At 58.4% G+C, this 14,133-nt stretch overlaps 1 protein-coding gene and 1 non-coding gene across 2 annotated transcripts; both read left to right on the top strand.

Moving 5' to 3' along the window:
• The first annotated feature begins 4,540 nt into the window (after positions 1 to 4,540).
• Positions 4,541 to 13,654, top strand: EEF2 (eukaryotic translation elongation factor 2). The gene is made up of 15 exons (XM_042928011.1): positions 4,541 to 4,644; positions 5,657 to 5,871; positions 6,755 to 6,936; positions 7,016 to 7,227; positions 7,738 to 7,916; positions 8,101 to 8,206; positions 8,718 to 8,831; positions 9,028 to 9,166; positions 9,307 to 9,502; positions 10,080 to 10,338; positions 10,783 to 10,890; positions 11,340 to 11,693; positions 11,987 to 12,169; positions 12,251 to 12,383; positions 12,921 to 13,654. The coding sequence occupies exons 1-15, from the start codon at positions 4,642 to 4,644 to the stop codon at positions 13,112 to 13,114; spliced, it is 2,577 nt and encodes an 858-aa protein (XP_042783945.1). The 5' UTR covers positions 4,541 to 4,641; the 3' UTR covers positions 13,115 to 13,654.
• On the top strand, positions 7,602 to 7,666 carry LOC122214695. The gene has a single exon (XR_006200069.1). It is a non-coding gene; the product is annotated as a small nucleolar RNA SNORD37 (small nucleolar RNA).
• Positions 13,655 to 14,133: the final 479 nt, after the last annotated feature.

Here is a 14,133-nt window from a genome sequence, read left to right as displayed (position 1 = left end):
GATCCTGTGCCTCCCTCTCTCTCTGCCCCTCCCCTGTTCATGCTCTGTCTCTCTCTGTCTCAAAAATAAATAAACGTTAAAAATTAAAAACAAATTTTAAAAAAAGTTGTATGAACGTCAAATTTTAGCATCCATCAATAAAGTTTTATTGGCACACAGCCACGCCCATTCGTGTAGGGTGTCTGTGGTGGTGACGCAGCAGAGGTGAGAAGCTGTGTGGCCCAAAATCTAGCCTGATTCCCCAGGCTAGATCATAGCCCTGCCCTGTTCTGCCCTCTCCTTTGCTCGGTCTCTCTCTCCTTCCCACCCAACTTGAAAGGTTCAATTTGTGCAAATATTTGACTGACGGTTTCCTCCACCAGCCAATCAGCTCCCCGAAGGCAGGGACGCTTTGTCTTACATCACAAGCTCCCAGGAGACAACCAGGAAACCCAGGAGCTCCCGGTCTGAGGGAGGTGAAGAATTCCAGGCAAAGAAAGGTGGAGCCAGGCCGCACAGCTGATGGGTGTCTTTGTGGGTGGGGAGGGGTGGGGCCCCTGGAAAGCCCGGGCTGGAGGTCCCAGGAGCGGCTTAAAAGCAAAGAAAGGCAAAGCGGTTTGCCTAGGGCTCTAATCAAGTCCCTAAGGGCATGTTGGGAGCCCCAGACCAGACTGTCACCTTTCCTTGTCCTCCGGGATGGTCGGATTGTCGGTTTAAGCCTCTGTAAACTGGGGCTTTACAGCTCCCATGGCAAAACCCCTCTGGAGGGGAGAAGCAAGTCTGTCTTTTCCTTAGAGCCTTGTTCAGGGACCTTTCACCGGTTGGCCTCGCCAGACTCCCCTGAAACTGCACGACTCTCCCCGGAGAGCAGCATGCGTGCTTTCTCCCCAAGGCTGCTTCCACACGGGCCTCTAGCAGAACGACCCACGGAAGAGCCATGCTGGACCCCGAGGCAAGAGGAAAGATCTGTGACTCTGGCCCTGTCGTGGGTTCGAGCCCCGCATTGGGCTCTGCACTGACGGTGCGGCTGAGGTTTTTGGAGCGCTCTTAAATTTTGTGCCCAAGGGAAACCATCCGCTTTCCTAATCCCGGTTCCAGCCCTGCCCGATAAGTATTCGGTGCTAATAAATATTCGTAGAAGGAATAGTTGGCACGTCGAGCCTAGTGTTTCTGTCCCATCACGGGAGCTGGATTCGTTTGCTGTGGCTTTAATAACAAAACACCACACACGGCAGGGCTTGAACAACAGATACGGGGGCACCTGGGTGGCTCAGTCGGTTGAACCTCTGACTTTAGCTCAGGTCATGGGCTCGCAATTCATGAATTCGAGCCCCTTTTGGGACTCTGCTGTCAGCGCAGAGCCTACTTTGGATCCTCTGTCCCCCCCTCCCTGCCCCTCTCCCGCTTGTGTGCACACACGCGGTCTCAAAAATAAATAAAAATTAAAAAAAAAAACACCCAGATATTGATTGTCCCCAGTTGTGGAGGCTAGAAGCCCGCAATCGAGGCATCGACAGGGCTGGTTTTCCCGAGGCCTCTCTTGTGGACTTGCGGATGGCTGTCTTCTTGTGGGATTCTCTGTCTCCCTCTCTCTCTGCCCTTCCCCTGCGTGCATCCACCCCCTCCCCCGCCCTCACTCTCAAAAATAAATAAACAAAAAAAGAATTTAAACTCATGATGTCTGGCTTCCGTTGAACCACATCTGAAACCCATCCAGGCAATAGTAGTGGGGCAGAGTTGCTCCCTGATTCAACTCATTTTTTTGTTATGGTCGTAAAATACACATAACATAAAATTCACCCTCTCAGCTATTTCCAAGTGCACAGCTCAGCGGCGTCAGGCACGCTCACCCTGTTGTGCAGCCACCTCTGTCGTCGTCTCCAGAACTTTCCATCTCCCCAAACTGAGACTCTGTCCCCATGAAACACTGGCTCCCCACCCCCTGGGCACCCCGCCCTCCCCCAGGGGCTCCCACCATCCACTCTCTGTCTCTGTGGACGGGACTCTTCTAGGGACCTCCTGTGAGTGGGGTCACGCAGGACGTGTCTGTGTCTGGCTTCTGTCACTGCGCATAGTGTCCTCCGGGTCCATCCACGTGGTGGCAGGTGGCAGAACGTCCTCCCTTCCTGAGGCTGAAGAACCTTCGGTTGTATGAATACACCAGCAAACCGTGACTTTGTGAGTCGCTGGGTTCTTCTCTCATCTGCTGTGAGACTCCGATCGAATCCTCTAACTTCTCTGAGCCTCAACTATCTCCTGCACAAAGGAGCTCAGCCAAAGCCCAGGGTGTAATCGGGAGATTGCGTGAATTCACTGATTTCAAGGGCGGTGGCCGGCGTTCCATAAACGCTCCCTCCAAGTGCATCAAAAGGCAGATACGAGGGGCGTGCAATGGCGGGGGCTGGTCAGCAGGGGCCGCTGCCGTCGCCTCCCGGAGGTACAGAGTTCTTGGCTGGCGCATGCGCAGCTGAGCCTCCCTGCAGAGGCGACTTTTTTCTCCTGGTTCTTCCCCGCCCTTTACCTCGGCCTGTATTTATTACTGCAGACCCTGAACCTGGCTGGAGCTGCTTTTGCTCTCTGCTGAAGCCCGGTACCTTCCCCAGGCTTCTGCTGAACGTGGGTCTGGGAATAGCGGTGGGGACAGGTACCATGCGTGTCGCTGGTCCCATGCCGGCAGCTGTGGGGCTGAACACGTCCCCACGAAGAGTAGCAGCGGAGGGAAGGACTTCAATCTCACTATTCTCCTCATTAAACTCTCCCCGGCTTATTCAGTTTACGCTAAGTTTTCGTAATAAGCATTCTGCTCACGTGAGAGCAAATTGAACCCCCTCTTAAGGAAAACCTTTGCTTTTCATCTCTGAAATGCCTTAATTTAATGAAAGGAAGTGCTGCGAAGTGTCTAATACGGAGCCCAGGACACAGTGGGCGCGCAATACATTTAAGAGAGAAATTAACTAAGAACGGGAGCCCTGAGGGGCGCCTGGGTGGCTCAGCCGGTTGAGCGCCGGCTTCAGCTCAGGTCATGATCTCAAGGTCTGTGAGTTCAAGCCCCGCGTCGGGCTCTGTGCTGACAGCCTAGAGCCCGCTTTGGATTCTCTGTCTCCTTTTCGCTCTGCTCCTCCCCCAATTGTGCTCTATCTCTGTCTCCCTCTCTCTCTCAAAAATAAATAAATGTAAAAAAAAAAAAAAAAAGAATGGAAACCCATCTACTGGAAACGTGTCCTTCAAACGGCGCATGCATATTCGTCTTGTAAAATTAACATCAAAACGTGTCATGAACACAGCTGTAGGTGTTCAAAGACCCCGAAATAACCCCGAGGGTAAATGCAATCAACGACTGGACAGAGCTTTACAAAGCAAAATGCGCAAAGCATTTGTGGGAAGGAGTGCACAGGCTCGGAGTTCAGATTCCAATTTGCATTGGTTTTTGCAGGTGCTTATCTGAGGGAAAGCAGTGCAGTCCTTTGGAGAGCACGAGTGTAGGGGAAGATTTACCTCAGGGGTTTCTTTGTGCTAACGGGAATATCATTTGGGGATGACATAAGGAATACTTACTAAGGGTCTACTATGTACCAGGCATTGGGCTTGGCTCTATGTAAAGAATAAAGATACCGAATGGAATGCCAATTTGTTCCCTCGAGCCAAAGATCTGAAATGCAATAGTTTCTCAGGGTCAGATTAGGACACAAATGCAAAATAGTCTTGTGTACCTCCCGCTAGAGAGGAAATGAAGTAGCAAATGAGATTACACCTGGAAAGCGTTGAGCCCCATGCCTGAGAAGTGGCAAACTATGCCCCTGAAGTTAATGTTGTATTAATAGCAATGATAGCTAATTAAAATAGCTACATCGAGTGCTTTGTCAGGCACGGTGCTAATCCCTTCGAATGTATTTAACCTTACTCTCCCCCAGTGATCACCCCATTTGACAGATGAAGAAAAGGAGGCACAGAAAAATCCGAGTACCTACTGTAAGAACGGGTACAGTGGTGCAATTAGTGAGGTGTTTCGTTTATCGCTATGGCGACTACACCTAGCCCATTGCCTATGGTATAGATAAAACCCAATCTATCTTTGCGGGATAAATCAGTGATTAGTACGTGCCTTCAAAAAAGGTTTTTATTTTGAAATAATTATAGGCAGGTAGTCGCAAAAATAGTACAGAGAGGTCCCGAGTAGCCGTCCTCCACCTCCTCCCAGTGGGATCATCTTACATAAGCGCAAAACCAGAACATTGACTTCGGTACAATCCACAGACACTTCCCACATTGCAAAGGGCTTTTAACAGAAGCGCTTGGCATTTTGCAAACTGATGTCGTTACTCCGATTAACAGTCTCAGCTAAAACGGTGCTCTGCGCTTTTTGCATCCGAGGATCGCATTCCGGAGGCTGGCACCCGGCTCCAGTAGACCACCGCCCCCGGGAGCTCCGGCAGCCGCACCCGCGTCTAAAGGGTTAACCGGAGGAGCGCTTCCTTGCGCCTGCGCAGGGCGTTTCTTCTCGCCCCGCCCCCGCAGCGCGGTCAGATGACCCGCCCAACCGGCTTCTGCCTATAAAAGCTCGGGTGTTGACGTCAACGTTCTCTTCCGCCGTCGTCGCCGCCATCCTTGGCGCGGCTCGCCCCGCTCGGATCTGCCTGGGAGAATCCACCGCCATCCGCCACCATGGTGAGCAACGCTGTCCGGCTGGTGGCCTGGAACGGCGGCGGGGCTTCCGCGGGACCGGCGCTCCCGGGTCTGGGGCGCCGGGGCCGCCCAGACCTGGAGGAGACATGGCGGCGCCGGCGGGCCTCGGGTCGGGGAAGCGGCCGCCGCCATGTCTGCGCGTCGCGCCGTTCGCCGAGCCCCTTCTGCGCTTCCGGGGGCGCCGCCGCCTCCCGGGACCCCGGGCCCGGCTGGGAGCTGGGGTAGAGTCGGGGCGGGGGGGGGGGGGGAGGGGGGTATGATGATGTGGCAGATGCTGTAATGGCGGGCGCCGTGTGGAGCGGGGCGAGGGGAGCCGCCTTATGTAACCCGCGGGTCGCGAGCCGGAGTTGGTGTTCCGTCGGGTGTCGCGGGTGGTAGCGAGGTGGGAAAACGGGGGAGCCGACGACCTCTTGAGAAAGCTCTTCTCGTGACGCTGTGTGGCGTTGGTCCGGCGTCGTGTCCTCCCCGCGCGTCCAAACTGGGAAAGGCTGACAGGGGAGCGGGGAAACGGAGGCTGGCGCGGCGCTGGGGCTGTGCCAGCTGTCCGCACCCCCGGGGGGAGGCGTGGGTGGAAACCTCCTGGGTTGGGTGGCCCCGTCTGACCCCCAGGTGCAAGGGTGACCTTGGGTCTCAAAGACGCCCTTTGGGGGACGCTGGGGAGGACTCCTGCGGTTACAGGGCTGGGGTTCTCGGGGGAGTATTGACTCTCCCGTACGCTTGACGGAGCTGTCGCGGCCCTCGGACAGGTGTATCCCGTCACTTGGGGGCCTTTTCCCCGGCCCTCGATCTGGATTGTTGCTTCTAAGTGACAAGTGGGATCTGGCGCTTCGAGATGGGACAGGTGGCCTCTTTAAGAGGGTGTCGGCAAAGGGCCGTTCGGGTGGTAGCTGGGGCTGTCCCAGGTCCAGGCCACCCCTGGCCTCGCAGTCGATCGATGGAAGTCCCAAGGCCGTCCTGGCTTGGCCTGAGCCTCCCCCTCCCCCCCTCCCCCCAGGTGAACTTCACAGTAGATCAGATCCGGGCCATCATGGACAAGAAGGCCAACATCCGAAACATGTCCGTCATCGCCCACGTGGACCACGGCAAGTCCACGCTGACGGACTCGCTGGTGTGCAAGGCTGGTATCATCGCCTCCGCCCGCGCCGGGGAGACCCGCTTCACCGACACCCGGAAGGACGAGCAGGAGCGATGCATCACCATTAAGTCAACGTGAGCCTTGGTGCCCTGTGCTGAGGGGAGGGGAGGTGCTCACCCAGGTCCTGGGCCGGTGGGGGGCCCAGACAGCAGGCACCAGCTTGTTCCCGAGGCTGCTGGGGGAGGGTTGAACACCCTGGGGGCTGGGTTTTTGAACGACGAGTGAGGGTGGGGTTCGGTGTGGTGAGGGGAAGCTGCCGCCACCAGAGAGGCCCAGGGGTGGTTGGCTGGTGTCGGGGGTGGGGAGTCTTGGGGAGGGAGGGGGCTTGCCCCTGGGCGTCCCCGTTTCCAGGCCAAGGGGCTCTTGGGGCACTGCCTGGAGAAGTCTGGGAGCGTGCTCCTGGGCGGTCGGGATGCTGTCAAACAGCCCGCTTGCGTAGGGCGTCCCCAGTGACTTCTCTAGCCCCAGCCAACCACGGTGACACCCAAGCAAACTGACCGTAACCGCCGCTTGTCTTTCGTCAGTAACTGGCGAGGCGAGGCTGGGTTGTTGGTCCTGAGGCTCCTTTCAGTTGGGAGTGGATGGGGGCAGGGGTGAAAGGTGGTCTGGGGTCACCTGGTCCAGGTTTAGAGTCCAGGGTGTTGAGCCAGGATGAGGGGGCTGGACGGGTGGGCTCCAAGGAGCTGGTCTTTACAGCTGGTACTAGGGAGGTGGCCCTGTTCCGCGGAGGGCGATGGCTTTGGCGAGGGGAGTCTAAAGCCTCCGGGGAGAGGAAAGAAATTTCAGCGTTCTTTCTAGATTTGAACCCCAGTTGCTAGGTGACCCCGAAGTCCCATAGGGATTGAAGAAAGCCCTGCTGACTCTCCTTGCCCACGAAGCTGGGCTTACTCCAGGGGTCACGGGGAGGACAATGGAGATGAGTCTTTTCTCCGCCCCAACTTGTCCTGATCTCTTCAGGGCTATCTCCCTTTTCTATGAGCTTTCGGAGAACGACTTGAACTTTATCAAGCAGAGCAAGGATGGCTCCGGCTTTCTCATCAACCTCATCGACTCACCTGGGCACGTAGACTTCTCCTCGGAGGTGACCGCCGCCCTCCGTGTCACCGACGGTGCCTTGGTGGTGGTGGACTGTGTGTCTGGTAAGTAGCGGGCTCCCTCACGTGTGCTTCGGGGCGTGGGGCTGTCCTGCCCCCGGCTGACGGAGCCACCTGTCCCCAGGTGTGTGTGTGCAGACAGAGACGGTGCTGCGGCAGGCCATTGCCGAGCGCATCAAGCCGGTGCTGATGATGAACAAGATGGACCGCGCCCTGCTCGAGCTGCAGCTGGAGCCCGAGGAGCTCTACCAGACCTTCCAGCGCATCGTGGAGAACGTCAACGTCATCATCTCCACCTATGGGGAGGGCGAGAGCGGCCCCATGGGCAACATCATGGTATGTCGCTTGCCCGGTGAAACACAGGGTTCCTCGGCTAGCTCGCCGTCCGCCTCGGTGTTCCCAGTATTTTTATCCCACGTGTTGTTGGGGGAGCCACAGTCCTCTTCATCCTGGAGGGGCTGTGACTGTTCCTGGGCGGGGGGAGGTGCTGGCCCTCGGAAGCACTGTTGTGAGTCTAGGGTCCCCTGGGGATTCTTGGTGGTTCTGAGAGCGGGCTCGCCAGAAACGTTAGGGTGACCAAGAATGGGGTTGGACCGTTTTTGAAACTAACTTCTTTTGGGGAACCTGTGGGGTAGTTTGCTCTGCTTGCAGACCGTGCCCTCAGGGTTAGTGGTCCCCCCACCCCCAGGGGAGGAGCAGAGCTGGGTCTTGTCAATGATGACGGAAATTTCTTCACTTTGACCTGATGGCTATTGAAGAAATCTGATGTCTGAGGCCCACCGCGCCCGGGGACTTTGTTTTCCGTCCGTGTCTGTTTACAGCTTTCTCTCGCCTTTGCCCTTGCAGATCGACCCTGTACTTGGGACTGTGGGCTTTGGGTCGGGACTCCACGGTTGGGCCTTCACCCTGAAGCAGTTTGCAGAGATGTACGTGGCCAAGTTTGCCGCCAAGGGCGAGGGCCAGCTGGGGCCTGCTGAGCGGGCCAAGAAAGTGGAGGACATGATGAAGAAGCTGTGGGGTGACCGGTGAGCGCCACGTGTGAGGAGCGGGGGCGTCTGCAGCGGCCCTGCGGCCCTGGGGGGTGGGGGGGTCCACTGGTGGTGGCGGTGGTGGGGAGGCGGCTGAGTGGGCTCCTTCTGCACAACTGATTCCCTGGCCCCTCGGGTCTCTCCTGGTCCTGCCACGGTTGAGTTGGGTCTCGTCTGCCAGGTATTTTGATCCAGCCAACGGCAAGTTCAGCAAGTCCGCCACCAGTCCTGATGGCAAGAAGCTGCCACGGACGTTCTGCCAGCTCATCTTGGACCCTATCTTTAAGGTGAGCAGCTGAGCGTTTTGTGGATGTGCATCTCCTGGGCTGTCCGTGGGCCTGTCCCGAGGAGCTGTTCCCTGACCTGCTGTGGTGGGTGACAGGATGCTCTGGGGCTGGGCACAGCCGGGTTGGAGGGCGGCTGCTGGAGGAGGGTGAGGGCACAGTGGTAGAGGTTCGGCCCCTGGGGCTGCACCCTGACAAGCCAGCCACAGGTTCCTAGGTAGAGGGGAGTCCACCTCCCTGGCTGGGGGTTTAGAGATAGGGGAGAGGAGACAAGCTTGGGGCTTTGCTGGTTTAGTGAATGGAGCGTGAATTTGAACACGTTCGTGGCGTGTAAGAGCGGATTTGTGTTTTGTGGCAACGTATTCTGCTTTTCCTGGGACCTGCATTGGGCCAGGCCCTCAGTGCTGGGCTGCGGGGACTTTGCAGCACTGCCCTCACTGTGGGCCGGGGCAGGAAGGAGCTTCAGGCTTCCCAGCATGTTCCCCAACATGCCGTATTGTTTTTGCCACGTTAGGTATTCGTCGCGATCATGAATTTCAAGAAGGAGGAGACTGCAAAGCTGATTGAAAAGCTGGACATCAAGTTGGACAGCGAAGACAAAGACAAAGAAGGCAAACCGCTTTTGAAGGTGAGTGTGGGCGGCTGCCGGCCCTGCCCCCTAGTCCGTGAGCCACAGCCCCACCACCTGTAGGGTGGACAGGAGACCCGCGGTGTTGGTGTCTCTCTGGGAGGGGCAGCCCAGCACCTGAGCGTATTCTAGAGCCACTTGGAGCTCAGGGTTGTGAGGGCAGGGGGTGTCCCTGAGCCTCCCGTTGCTCCCGTAGGCCGTGATGCGCCGCTGGCTACCTGCTGGGGACGCCCTGCTGCAGATGATCACCATCCACCTGCCTTCCCCCGTGACGGCCCAGAAGTACCGCTGCGAGCTCCTGTACGAGGGGCCCCCGGACGACGAGGCAGCCATGGGTACGTGAGGTTTACCTGCAACCCCGGGTGGGAGCAGGCTGTGGCCGTGTGGTAGGAAGGTCCCGGTCGCAGGATCCTGGGATGGTGAGGTTTGAGGAAATCACGCGCTTCCCTCTGGGGACTCTTTTTTTACACCTCAGGCATCAAAAGCTGTGACCCCAAAGGCCCCCTGATGATGTACATTTCCAAGATGGTGCCGACCTCCGACAAAGGTCGATTCTACGCCTTCGGCCGCGTATTCTCGGGGCTGGTGTCCACTGGCCTAAAGGTCAGGATCATGGGACCCAACTACACACCTGGGAAGAAGGAGGACCTGTACCTGAAGCCCATCCAGAGGTGAGGTGCCTGGCAGTTCTTGGTATGTTCCAGACTGGTCCGTGCCACCCCCCGCCCCTCATGGGTGACAGAAGGTGGTGCGGCCTCAAGAGGGTAAAGGAACCATCAAAGCTGACAGGCTTAGGGAAGCAGTGGGCAGAGCTGTATTCTGACTCAGACACACACGTGCCACAAGTTTGAGGTGGTGGCCAAAGTTTGGTCGCATACCTGGAGGGCCGGCACGGACTCCAGAGGAGGCCCCTGGTGACGGTCTGTCTCCCAGCTCTGCGGTTACGGGTGTTGGGAAGGGCCAGCTCCTCCAGCCCGCCAGCTGCTGGGGCCCCCACACCCCGCCTGCCTCGGGTTCTCAGCTGTCTTTGGTGCTCCTGTCAGCCTTGGGCTGGGTGTGGAGCCCTAAACGGGAGGTAGGAATGAGCACGTTGGCGTGCAAGAGGCCTCAGCGCTGATGTCAACTGTAACTGAAGCCAGGGCTTTGGGTCCCAGGGGGGGAGTGACACCGCCATTTGAGGCTGGGGGTGGTGCGGCCACAGGATCCGGAAGGAGGGGATCTGGCGCACTGATGATCTGTCTCCCCCAGAACAATCCTGATGATGGGCCGTTACGTGGAGCCCATCGAAGACGTGCCTTGTGGGAACATCGTAGGCCTGGTGGGCGTGGACCAGTTCCTGGTGAAGACTGGCACCATCACCACCTTCGAGCATGCCCACAACATGCGGGTGATGAAGTTCAGCGTGAGCCCCGTTGTCCGGGTCGCCGTGGAGGCCAAGAATCCGGCCGACCTGCCCAAGCTAGTGGAGGGCTTGAAACGCCTGGCCAAGTCGGACCCCATGGTGCAGGTGGGTGGGTGCCCTGGCCGGGGCCACGCTCCTCCGGGGGTGGTCAGTTCGCGGTTTACCTGTGGCGGAGCCAAACGCCGAGCCGGGGACTGGCGAATACTCGGAAGGTCAGGTGTGTGCACACACTTCGCCTGCCGAGCTGCCGTGCAGCAGGGTTGGTTTCTCGTTGGGGGTCCCCGCTCTTTTCCGTAGGCTGCTTAGAAGCTCTCTGGCTTGGCCGTGCAGCAGGCCATTGGGGAAGGTTCACGCTGGGAACAGCAAAAGCACCTGGGAGCTCTTGCTGCCCGTGAGCCTGGAGTTCCCTGAAAACCCGGGCCCAGGAGGCCGCCTTCTCCAGCTAGAGGGCTTCTGGAGCCTGCTTTCCACCTGTCGGTCTGGAACTTCCTGGGTTCCGAGTGTCCTGGGGTCAGGGCCGGGGGCTGACCCTCCCTCCATCCATTGTAGTGCATCATCGAGGAGTCAGGGGAGCACATCATCGCGGGGGCTGGCGAGCTGCACCTAGAGATCTGTCTGAAGGACCTGGAGGAGGACCACGCGTGCATTCCCATCAAGGTGAGGCTTGGCCCCGCCCCGGGCTCACCTGGCTCGAGGCCTGCTGTCCCCAGTACACGGCAGGCAAGCAGAGGTTGCCGAGTCCAGGGTTCAGGCTCCGCTCTGCAGGGTCCTCCGTCCTCTTCCCTTGGCGTGTTTCTGGCAGAGAAGTTGTGCGGTTAGGAAACCGGTAGCATACGTCTGCTGTCCAAGTCTTACGTTGGAGCGTGAGGGTTCTGCTTTTTAAAAGCTGTTTCTAACTGGAGATCCTGAAGGTGGCAGACGGTTAGGTTACCGTGGCCAACCTGGCTTCTGGGTGCTCTGGTTTTCATTTCCTGCTTTGGCAAGGAACTGAACTCGGATCTGTGTGTGTGTTAGTCAGGAGTCCCTATCGGGAGGAGCCTCTGAACGTGTTTCTGGGGTGGTCACTGATTCCCGGGGCTGGCCTGACCTTCTCACGACTTTTGCAGAAATCCGACCCTGTGGTGTCCTATCGGGAGACGGTCAGCGAGGAGTCGAACGTGCTCTGCCTGTCCAAGTCCCCGAACAAGCACAACCGGCTGTACATGAAGGCGCGGCCTTTCCCCGACGGCCTGGCCGAGGACATTGACAAGGGCGAGGTGTCCGCCCGCCAGGAGCTCAAGCAGCGGGCCCGCTATCTGGCCGAGAAGTACGAGTGGGACGTGGCAGAGGCCCGCAAGATCTGGTGCTTTGGGCCCGACGGCACCGGCCCCAACGTCCTCACCGACATCACCAAGGGTGTGCAGTACCTCAACGAGATCAAGGACAGCGTGGTAGCTGGCTTCCAGTGGGCCACCAAAGAGGTGAGGGGGCCACTCGAGAGTCCGGCTCACGATGGATCAGTTACCTGTGGGGTTCTCGGACAGGCAGGAGACTCACACCTGCTGGGGGAGTGGGGGCTGTGTTCCGTGAGGGTGAAGGGCTCAGGGTGTTGCATTCTGGGAAGAGCGTCCTAGGGAGGCTGAGTTGGGTAGGACGTGACGCTTTGGTCTTGGGGGGCCCCTGGGGGCCTTGGCGTAGAGCTGTATTACCTTTTCTGGAGGAGAAGGCTGCAGCGGGCCCAGGACCTTGATGGCGGTCACGCCCTTTTGCGCAGGGAGCCCTGTGCGAGGAGAACATGCGGGGCGTGCGCTTCGACGTCCACGACGTGACCTTGCACGCGGACGCCATCCACCGCGGCGGCGGCCAGATCATCCCCACTGCCCGGCGCTGTCTCTATGCCAGTGTGTTGACCGCCCAGCCCCGTCTCATGGAGCCGATCTACCTTGTGGAGATTCAGGTAGGGGGGCCTGGTCCTTCGACTGTTGTTGGGTCTTGTCTTGCTCGACAGCTGCTAAAAACCGTCCTTCTTTCCTGACAGTGTCCAGAGCAAGTGGTTGGTGGTATCTATGGTGTGCTGAACAGAAAGCGGGGTCACGTCTTCGAGGAGTCCCAGGTGGCTGGCACCCCCATGTTTGTCGTGAAGGCCTACCTGCCTGTGAACGAGTCCTTCGGTAAGTGCCGGCCCAGTGCAGCCTCACCCGCTGCCGGGGGGGGGGGGGGGGGTGGCTGGCCGGTTCCAGGCAGCCTGGTGGTCGAGGGCGTGGCCGGTTTTGTCTCCAGCAAGGCCTAGAGCCGGTCCGAGGAGACACTGATGGAGTCTGCAAACTACTGCCCGTCAGAGGTGGGCCCGGCACGGTTGTGGGGGATCCCGTGGTCTGCTCATCACGTGGGCATGGTGAATTTGCAGGGGGAGGCGATTTGGGTGTGTAACCTGGCACCAAGATGGAAGCCAGCAGCAAGTAGCTCGGGTTCGTACTGTGGGTGGGCAGAGGGAGGCCCCTGAGTGGCCAGCTCTGTGTCCCTTACTAACGAGCGATCTGGGTGCAGGGCCCAGGGGAGATACAGGGTAGCGTCAACGTTAGCGTGACTCGGTCGGGGTGACTGGGCTCTGATCTCCACGTGCCCAGTGTCTCCTCCTGGGCGTTGCCACGGTGGCAGCAGGAGCCAGGTCTCCCGAGCCCGCCAGTGAGCCCTGTCCCTTCCCGCAGGCTTCACTGCTGACCTGAGGTCCAACACCGGTGGCCAGGCCTTCCCCCAGTGCGTCTTCGACCACTGGCAGATCCTGCCCGGGGATCCCTTCGACAACACCAGCCGCCCCAGCCAGGTGGTAGCCGAAACACGCAAGCGCAAGGGCCTGAAGGAAGGCATCCCAGCCCTGGACAACTTCCTGGACAAGTTGTAGGCCGCCCTCCCTGCAGCCCGCCCTCCCGGCTGGGACTCCGCACAGCCCCTGCACCCGGCTGGTGATCGACCACGTAAGCCCTCGCGTTCTCCATGACACCTCGAGACTGTCCACAGTGACGCTCCGCCTGACGGGTTCTGGGGCCCACTCTGTGCCATCACTCAGCGTGAACACTCGATGCCGTTTCTTTCGATATTTATTTCAAGATAGCAGAGGCAACAGAAATGCCCTGGCAGCAGGGACTTATTTGGCCGGTGGGGGTGGGGGAGGCGGGATGGGACACTCAACAGTTTTTTTTTTTTTTCCATTTCAGAAACTCAAATGTCCAAAAAAACAAACAAACAAACAAACAAACGCATTAAGAGGTTTATTTGGGTAAATGGCCCGTAGTGGATTTTCCCCCAGAAAGGGGGAAGGAACAAGCGGGTAGACCTTTATCTTTGGACAGAAGCTAGAAGGCAGGAAACTTTGTGCAGTGTCACCGTGAGCACCCCCAGCTGTATTAGTGCCATTGGAATAATAAATTTGATATGGTGGTGACTGTGTGTGTGTCCACGTGGTTCCTTGTCCGGTCAGCCCGCGGCGGGCTCCCAAGTGCTGCCACACACAAGGCCGGAGCTGACCTTGAAGTACCCTTTCAGATCCCAGGCCCAGGTACCAGGCCCATCTAGCAGTCGCACAGGGCTCCCATCTGTCACATCTGTTGTCCAGTGGGACACGCCATGATGGTGGAGCCTCACACCTACCCCGTGCAGGGGGACAGCCGCCCACCATGGCCCCCGCCTGCTGGGCGCTTGAAATGGGCCCTGACTCGGTGACCTTGTAAATCCACTGCTGTGGTGTGATGGGACCGGAGCTGCCTTCTCCATCGTGGTCGGCTCGGACGTGACTGCAGCGAGGGGACATCACGGAACGGTCTGCCGCCAGGTCGCTTGTCTTGTCCAGCTGGATGGCTGTTCAGAAAAAGTAATATTGGGCATTAGACTTTCAACCTTAAACATGAAATCTTAGGCAGCGTA

This window comes from Panthera leo, chromosome A2 (genome assembly GCF_018350215.1).
Source record: "Panthera leo isolate Ple1 chromosome A2, P.leo_Ple1_pat1.1, whole genome shotgun sequence".
Taxonomy (NCBI): domain Eukaryota; kingdom Metazoa; phylum Chordata; class Mammalia; order Carnivora; family Felidae; genus Panthera; species Panthera leo.
Note: the sequence above shows the minus strand (reverse complement) of the source record. Positions and strands in the feature narration are given on the sequence as shown.

Excerpts from the sequence above, each read along its gene's own strand:
- EEF2 (XM_042928011.1), top strand. Across the intron at positions 7,917-8,100 it reads AAGAAGCTGTGGGGTGACCG|GTATTTTGATCCAGCCAACG; the intron begins GTGAGCGCCACG and ends CTCGTCTGCCAG. Across the intron at positions 12,170-12,250 it reads TCTACCTTGTGGAGATTCAG|TGTCCAGAGCAAGTGGTTGG; the intron begins GTAGGGGGGCCT and ends CTTTCCTGACAG.